Here is an 8,878-nt window from a genome sequence, read left to right as displayed (position 1 = left end):
GTTTTGACTTCGTGTGGACGGGGCCATAGTCTCTCCAGCGTGTCCTGGGCCTCCCCCTGGTGGGACGTGCCTGGGTCACAGACAAACCAATCATTATAATTGAGAAAGCTTCCTGGAGAGGTGGCGAAATGTCTTCAAATCTTGGAAACCAAGTCCAGTGGATATTTTTTTTATTTTTACGGAATCATTATAAAAAATAAAAAAAAAACATCCTAGAGGCAATTTCCAATTACAGCATTTTAATAGCAGAGATCTAAGCTAAAACTATTATGCAAAAAGAACAGGGTAAAAAATGGTTATACTAACAATTGGTTCTAGAATTTAACAGAGGTACACTTGCTAGATATTTATTTTGTTTGTAATGGTCCTTCCACCTCTTCTGGATAACTTTCTGTTGGTTGCTGTGTTAAATTCATATAAAATAAACTGAAGTTGTTGATTCTAATGTGAAAAATACGAAAAGGTTTGAGATGCAGGCTGTTGGTTCTGCACTGTTTACAGAAATAAAATAAGTAACATCCCTAATAAACTCCCACCCTGTGCATGAAGCTGCCCCTGTAGTTACAAACTGATGCATCTTAGGTGCTCAAAAAAGCATTAATGCAGATCCTTCCTCCTAGCCGTTACACTTTAACCATCACAGCTCCCTACAAACTCAAAAGTTTATTACATGGCCCTGTTTTATTTTTGTTGTTGCAGTTTTTAATCCATGGGAATTTTGTATATTATTTCAATATTCATCATGTTCTGTTCTGCTTTTCTTTAAATCCCAGAAAGTCCATTTTAATAAATACATTATTTTGATTGTTTGTTGTAAACTAGACCTTATAATATTCTTGTTATGTTTGTACACACTTTTTAATGCTTTATTTTGTCTCTTCAACTGTAGTTGAAAAATATCGAGGTTTGAAATTTCAACCCTTATGTCTTTCATGTGACCAGATTGCAATTCCTAAACAAAACATTTGGATTAGATAGCAATGTTTAATTCTTCTTTCGAAATAAATAATATATATATACAGTTTTATCTCATAATCTTCCATATTAGGTAACTAAATAACCTGAAGGTGGGTTTTAATGAGGAAAACATGGTTACCGTTGGTTCTGACTGACTGATCAGAGGATTTTGGGCTCAGATTCTCCAGCGCTGAAAGACTCCGAGATTCAGACATTTTAACTGCAAATTCAGAGCAACCGTTGCATAAAAACACAACCTGCTCCCATATCAGTTCGCCTCTCAGATTCCGCAACCTGCGTGCCCTGGCTGCTTAAAGGCTAACCTCGATATTTCTGCATCTGACTGCTATATCCATAGAAACTACCGGAAAACAGGACGGTTGTTTAGCTCAAGGGAATCACTTCCGTTGATACGAAGCACTTCCTGATTCCCTTCAAAATAAAAGCATGTAACGCTGTCAGGTCATGCAAGTTTTCTTCTTTTTTTTTTTTTGAAGAATCAAAGTATAATAACAAGGCATATCAAAACAATTATACAAAATTGTAAATTGAATATCTTAAGAAGCTGAGCAGAGTATGTATAATATAACAAATAAAATCACATAGAGAACCTATATACAATTAGAAAACAAAACTATCAGATCGTAGAACAAAGCAATTAAATAAAATGAAAAGAACAAAAACAAAACACAAAAGGACTCTTGAATTTTAAAGTAAATTCTCAATATATTGCATCATTTATTGGGCTCTAGGGTTTTTACAATGGGTTAGTCCTTATTTTAATAAAAGTATCTCACTTATAAAAATATTGAAAGATGGGGTAACTTTTTGAAATCGACATTTACATATGAAAAATTTGGCCAAAAGAGCAGTCTTCAAGTTTGCCTGGTTAAAATCCCCAGCAATGATGAAAACACCCGCTGTGTGCAGATTGGAGCTCAGAGATAGTCTGGTATAGAGTCTTCTTGGCTTCTTTAGTGTTTGCACTGGGAGTCACATAAACAGCAGTATTGCTAACAACACTGAACTCTCTGGGCAGATAGAACTGCCTGCAGTTAACAGTCAGAAACTTGATGTCTGGAAAGCAGAAACTAGCGACCGATTTACAGAAGACTGCCATGACTTATACTTATAAAACCTCTCCCGCTGTTGTGGTATTGAATGATGTAATCAGTTTTAACACACACTAACCATCTTGTTATCACGTAAAAACAGCTTTTGTTAATTAACTCGTGTTCTTGGGAAAACCACTGTAGAAACGTATGGGAGGGACATGGCCGCTCTCGGCTTCCGTAAAAAAGAATCCTCAAACTGGATCATAATAGCTGGCCTGAGGAGAACAAAAAAAATGTGTTTCTCAGAAACGGATGTCAGTGATGGAAACTTGGAGGGGAAATATGGAGCAAAAGCAGGATTGGATTCGAACTTAATACCACATTTTCTGTTACAGGTCTGAAATATGAGTCGGTTAAGAAGCTACAGTACATAGCTGCACTGAATGTGGTAAATTATTTAACCAAAAGTCTGATCTCTTGAGGCACATCAGAGTCCACACAGGAGAGAAGCCTTTTAGCAGCACCGTCTGTAATGCATCTTTTTCTTAAAAGCATGTGTTGGTGCAGCACATGAATACGTAAAGCGGCCAACGGTTGTGAAGGAAGATGCATGTTACTTCTCATATGAGGAGTCATACTGAAAAACAACCCTTCTCCTGCTGTATTTGTGGAAAAAAGTTTAGCCGTAGAGAAAGCGTGAAGCGACACATGAGACACCACACTGAAAAGAAACCCTCACGCTGCTCTGTTTGTGGGCAACAGTTCGGCATGAAGGACAGCCTAACCTATCACATGACTCATCAGATCTATCAAAAACCATACAGCTGCTCTGTCTGAAGCAAAACCTTTACTTTCAAAATAACCTTGATGGATCACATGAGAATCCTTTCAGAGAAAAGGCCGTTCAACTGCTCCATCTGTGGCGCAGCTTTGAAAAAAAAAAAAAAACTTTAGCAGAACACATAAAAAACCCACTGTGGGTAGAGGCCTTATAGCTGCTCTGTTTTTGGTCGGAGCTTCTTTCAAGTTATAATTCTGACTCGTCTTATGAGGGGTCTCATAGGAGAAAAACCTTACAGCTGCTCAGTCTGCAGTAAGTCGTTAAAATGGAAACATACTTTTTTGACACAAGCAAAAATCAATACAGATGAAAAACATTCATCCTAAACACAGTCTAGAGTTTTAAGTTTTTTTTTGCAGCGGAATCTGGGAAGAGCTGAGCTTTTGTAAATATGCTGTGTTCTGACTTTTTCCCCCACAGATAGTGAACATACAACCACCAATAAAAAAAAAATCTTAAGAGGGTTAAAAAAAAAAAAAAAAAAAAACAGACAGAAAAATAAACTGAAAGTCCTTAAGGGGGTGTTTTTTTTATATCTTAAAAAAACAAAACAAAACAATAACTGACAAAAGTGCCTAAATCCAAATAGAATTTTTGATATCTAAGTATTTCTATGTGGCAGAATGTAAATCTAATAATTAAATGTTGAAATGTTGATTCATTTTGTTTTAAAACAATATATATTTATTGTAAAATTTAAATAAATCCTCATTTTGTGCAAAACACGACATATTTATATAACATCATTTAAAGATGTATCATGGCCTTCTAATCAAATTCCAGCATCTAATCAGTTACTCTGCCTGGCTCCTCTCTGCTCCTGACCAATAGCAATCTCTTTTGCTACAATGGTTCTACTGCAAAAAAAAAGCAATAAAAAAAAAATCTGTCATATTTAAATAAATAAATTTCCTGCTTAATTTCAGGCCATATTGTCACACAATTAATAAATAAATTGAGATTTAACGCTAATTTTCTATTTAAAGATAGAAACATCCAGATTATTTGATTGTATATTCATGTTTATTTATGTGCAGGAGGTGTTTTCAGTGACATGTTAATCCTGTTTTCTGTGTCTTATTCATGTATTGAACAGTGGTAATTTTAGCTCTCAAAACCAACCTAGGTCTCATTGCTAATGTTCTTCCCTCCAGTGGGATCTTTGATCGAAATCGGAAATGTGTTTTAACATTAAAAGAAAATTGTTTCCAGATGTTTCCATTTGCTCGTTTGTTACACTTCCTATGAATAATAGTCATTTAGAGCTGATCTCATTAATAATGTGCACTGCAAAAAGATTCATGTAGTGTATTAAACAACAAAGTAGAATTTAAACAAAGATTTATCTATTTTATGTAAGATTAACCCTTAAAACTAGTTTTAATCACACTGTGAAATTTCTGTTTATAGGGAGTTTTTTCTCTCCACTGTCGCTACAAGCATGCTTAGTGTGAGAGATTGCATTCGTTTGCATTGAGATGACATGTGTTGTGAATTGGCATGATATAAAAAAACTGATTTAAATATTATCCTTATTTTTTTAAATAAATGTTTCAAATCCTGGGCAATATTTCGAAGGTAGTTTTAGATGTTCACCTGATAAATAGTTCACAAGGGTGGATGTGCTATTGATAATTGTTTCCTGTCCAACCTTCATCATCATAAATTGATATCTAAACTTACAGATGAGAACAAATGCAGTCTCGATGTGATCAAACAACACAAAATAGGCCTTCAAGTCTCTGAAAAAAAAATATTTAATTTGATTTAGTATTGAAATTAAAGGGGGAATTTGTCATTAAATAATTTTATTCTATAATCATATTTTTTTCTATAGTTGTGTTAGATAGCTGTTGTTTTTCTATTTTCCTTCCATTTATATATACCTAATAACCCTTTTTCCTGTTAACAACTACAAAAAATACTTTTCCCATATTTGAGAGGTCTCACTTTTTCATTCTTCTGTACAACTTTAAGCACTTAGCCTTCTGTGAAGGTTTTTTATTGAGTAGTTTCCCCCTTAAAGGACAATAAAGGTTTTCTTATAAAACATTTTCTTTACATGTATTCAGTATTTTTGTGGTCAGTATTAACTGGTGTTCTTTTTTCTCACCACCAGATGGCAGTAAAGGCTTATTGTATAAAACAAGCACTAAACATCAGTTTCTTGCAATGGCTTTAAAAAAGACTGAAAAACTATAAAATATTAGTTTGGAAAACCCTGCAGTTATACAATAAAGTGTGTTCAGAAGCCTGTGTTAACAACCAGCTGTCAACATATTGACATCTTTGATTGTTTTTGTTTTACTTCAGCTCTTTTTCATATTTTATAATAATGTAATAATTTTAAATGCTGGTTCTTTAACTGCTAATGGCGCTTTGTATTGAAAATCTTTCTTTAAAAAAAATAATTATTTTTTATTTCTTTTAGTTTTTTTGTATTTCTCTTGGTTTTTACTATTTTTATTTACACAATTTTCCCCCAAAAGATTGTTTAAATTAGTGTTGCACCGATACCGATACCAGTATCGGACGGGGCGCCGATACTGCCCTAAAATGGTGGTATCGGTATCGGCAAGTACCAACAAATAGGGCACAGATACCATTTTGAGAGCCATAAGTTTATTCAGCTATTGTCGCCCACTCCAGGTAGGCAATAAAAACTTTTTATTTGTATTATCCAGTAGAACTTTTTATTAAAAAGTTCTAATGGATTCACTTCGTATTAGATTTTTTCCTGCTTCACAAAGGTAGGCAGCAGCTTGACAAAGCCATGATGGCAATTATTCTACATTATTATGGTATCAGTATCGGCCAATACTGTACAGCCAGGTATCGGGTATCGGTATCGGGGCCAAAAAATGGCATCGGCGCAACACTAGTTTAAATCCTTTTTTTATGTGTTCTTAGTGCTCTTTATAAAATTCAATGTTTTACATGAATTATTCTTATAAAAATTAAAAAGTAAATTGAAGAGCACATACATACCATGCTTAATAAAGATACTAAAATTCGTTGCTTGTATAAATTAAGGAATTCAAAAAGTTTCTCTCTTTTTTATTCATATTTTTATTTGATCTCAAACATGTAAAAAGGGATTTAACTAAACCTAGAGAGCTTCAATAGATTTTTAAACTGCTACTCCTTTTTTTAAATTTAATATTGAATCAAGATTATGGATAAAGTATTTATCTGTTCAGAATAAATCTGATTAGGGGCGGCCAGTGCTAATTGAGAATGTGGGATTGGCATGAGATTATAGCAGAAATGGTGGCAGTTATACTAAGCTTAATGGGTAGAGGAGGTTAAACCAGACAAGGTGCTGGTCTGTACAGATTCCAAAGCAGTTTTAGAAAATATTCATGTGGAGAAAAAGAAAATGTAGAACATGTACTGATGAAATGTAAAATTTATGAACATGAAAGGTAAAAATTGAGAAGAATGGTTGGAAGGACATGCAAAGAATGGAGTCTTAAAGGAATATTGGGAAATGAATGAAATATAAAGGATATTCACTAATTAAGGAAAGCATTATTTATTTATCTATAGAATACAAAATAAAAAAAATATATAATTTGATTTAAGGTTGCTACACACTCATGTACAGTAGGTGGCGGTGTGCACCTTAAAGTTGCTTGCGATCTCTCGTAATAGAAAAAAAAAGAAGAAGATTATGGAGCTTTTATTTTGAAGGCCATTATACCCTAACTGACGCGATCTGTCAACCGCAGAACCCATCGAAAGAAAACCTTTTTCAATTATCTCTATGCGAAGTTTCTATATTGAATTAACCTTCAGCGAATCACGCAAACCTTTATGAAAATGGTCGTGGTTTTTGACTTCTTTGGGATATTATAAGATATAAACTTTGATGTTAAAGTCCTACCGGAAGCAGCAGAAGCTATTATTGTTAGCTCATTCTGTTAGCATTAAGCAAACAATCGGCACTGAAGATGAGAGAAAATCAAATACGGAGCATAATGGAAACGGGTGGTGTTTATCTGCTGGAGTATAAGGAGAGAAAACTTTCTTCTCTAAACGTGTGAAAACATTAGAAGGTCCCTGATTTAAGGGGAAGACAGCAGAGATGGAAGAACCAGCACAGAGTCAGCAGATGGGCTCCTCTTTTCAAGGTGATTATCTGCTTTTCCCAGCTCTGATTAAAAAAAAAAAAAAAAAAAAACGTCTTAACATCCACGCGTCACATTACATTATTAAGTAAATTATTTGTTTAATTTATTTGCTTTTTTTTTTGGTGCATAAACCTGGACACTAAGATGGAATATATGAGAAAACAGGCTTTCAATTAGAAAAATATGAACCAAGTCATCCTTATGGCCATGTTAGTAAGCTCCTGTATACTTAGTTAATTTTTAGTTTTTGCTTCTCTGGATGTATTAGTAGAACAACACTCCATACCTGTAGGTGGCGGTAGTGCTACGAAATGTTGATCTTCTTCTTCGTTAGATTGGCGGATTGCAAACAACTCACAGGTGCATACCGCCACCTATTGTACATGAGTGTGTAGCTCTATAGTTCCATCTGTTATATTTTTTAATTTGTGTTATGTAAAAATAAAAACAATGCTTTATTAATAAACACATTTTACTCCCTATTTCCATCTGTCCCTAAAATTTGACTTAATTAATTAATTTATTTGACAGAGACAGTGTACATTAAAAAGCATTCCTGCAAATGCACCAGAATTAGCCAAAAGGCTATTTTTGGACAGATCTTAAAATTGTCTACCTAAAAAAACACAACACTTAGCATTCTACAATGAAAAATACAAATCTAAAATTAAATAAAAACAGCTATTTTTTTTTTTTAACCCTATATAATCTTCCTTTCTCATCTTCATTCCATTTTTTTTTGCCATAATTCTGTTTCTTTCTTTTTAATTATTGATTTACCTTCCCCTTTCCCAAATGGATCTTCTTCTTGTGAGGTTTTATGGTGGTGGGCAAACCACCATAAAGTAGTTAAAAGTGCATTAGGTACTTTTTTTCTGCTTTCTGTTGGTAAATATTTGAGGTATTTTTTTTGTTTTATGGTTGTATTTAAATTAACTTTGATGAATATTCTAAGGGACAATGCAATGAAAATACAGATAAACACAGTGAGATCATATTCTGAGTCGGGGTCAGCGTAAGGGTGCCACGGGGCTTCCGGTGTCCAGGCTACCATCACCGCGAGGGTGTAACTTTGTGATGAAAGTTGGTGGGGACACTCGGGTGGTGGCTAATGGACCTACAGTTAGACTTTTATTAGGCTAATTTTCCAAAAATGAGCTTAAACATCTATTTGTTGAACGCTTTCCTATTTTTGAGAACACAAGAACACAACACACTGATATTTATATCTATAGATTTAAGAGAGACCGATTCCAATGCCAAAATCGATATCATGCATCCCTAGAAGTACAATTTCAATTCCATCCGGAACAAAATTGGATATGCTGCATTTAAAATATAGCATAGCATATTTTCTTCTAGTAGAGTTTCTGGTAAGATATATTTTATTGCATGTTGCATATCCCAGTAAATCTGTTTCACCTTTAAATCTGCAGCTCTCCCTACTTCTCTCAGTGCTCTGTTTAAAAAGATTTATGAACTTATGTACTAATATGATGTGGCCAGAAACAAATTTTCCAGATATGTAGAAGCTCTGGTGTCTGATTCTGTCTGTACTATAAAAAAACATCTTAACCTGTAACTGTGAGTCATGGTCCTCTGAGAAGCCAAGATTTTTTTTAACTAGTCAAGAAGAAGAAATAAAGTTTTCTCAAGCTTCTTATGTAGAATACCAACTTGTCAAAACTTAAAATCTGTTGCCTTTTTTAGCTGAAAAAGCTCTGTACGTCTAACGAACTGATTTCTTGGTGGCATCTCTAATTTTTTAACCAACCTGTCTCCTAACTTTTACTTAATGATCGAAGAAGCTGCTGGTTAATAATCACTGAGTGCTGCTGTGTGTCTCTCCTCCTACCATGTAGCTACTCTCTAAGCAGTGAAATGCGACCGCA

The 8,878-nt window shown here is 34.2% G+C and overlaps 2 protein-coding genes across 4 annotated transcripts in view; one reads left to right on the top strand and one right to left on the bottom strand.

The window, feature by feature from the left end:
• The window catches only part of LOC107084963 (zinc finger protein 501-like), a 4,148-nt gene extending 2,841 nt beyond the window's left edge, over nt 1-1,307 (bottom strand). The window contains exon 1 of the mRNA XM_015375039.1: nt 1,097-1,307. Coding sequence (XP_015230525.1) covers nt 1,097-1,172 — 76 coding nt within the window. The 5' untranslated portion in view covers nt 1,173-1,307. The remainder of the gene's footprint in view (nt 1-1,096) is intronic.
• Nucleotides 1,308-6,557: 5,250 nt separating this feature from the next.
• The window catches only part of LOC107084961 (gastrula zinc finger protein XlCGF57.1-like), an 11,600-nt gene continuing 9,279 nt past the window's right edge, over nt 6,558-8,878 (top strand). For all 3 annotated transcript variants that reach the window (XM_015375034.1, XM_015375033.1, XM_015375035.1), the window contains exon 1: nt 6,558-6,986. In XM_015375034.1, the coding sequence (XP_015230520.1) occupies nt 6,941-6,986 (46 nt within the window). In that variant the 5' untranslated portion in view covers nt 6,558-6,940. The remainder of the gene's footprint in view (nt 6,987-8,878) is intronic.

This window comes from Cyprinodon variegatus, unplaced genomic scaffold (genome assembly GCF_000732505.1).
Source record: "Cyprinodon variegatus isolate N-32 unplaced genomic scaffold, C_variegatus-1.0 Scaffold112, whole genome shotgun sequence".
NCBI classification, from domain to species: Eukaryota; Metazoa; Chordata; class Actinopteri; order Cyprinodontiformes; family Cyprinodontidae; genus Cyprinodon; species Cyprinodon variegatus.
The sequence above is the reverse complement of the archived record's forward strand: the minus strand, read 5'-3'. Positions and strand labels throughout refer to the sequence as shown.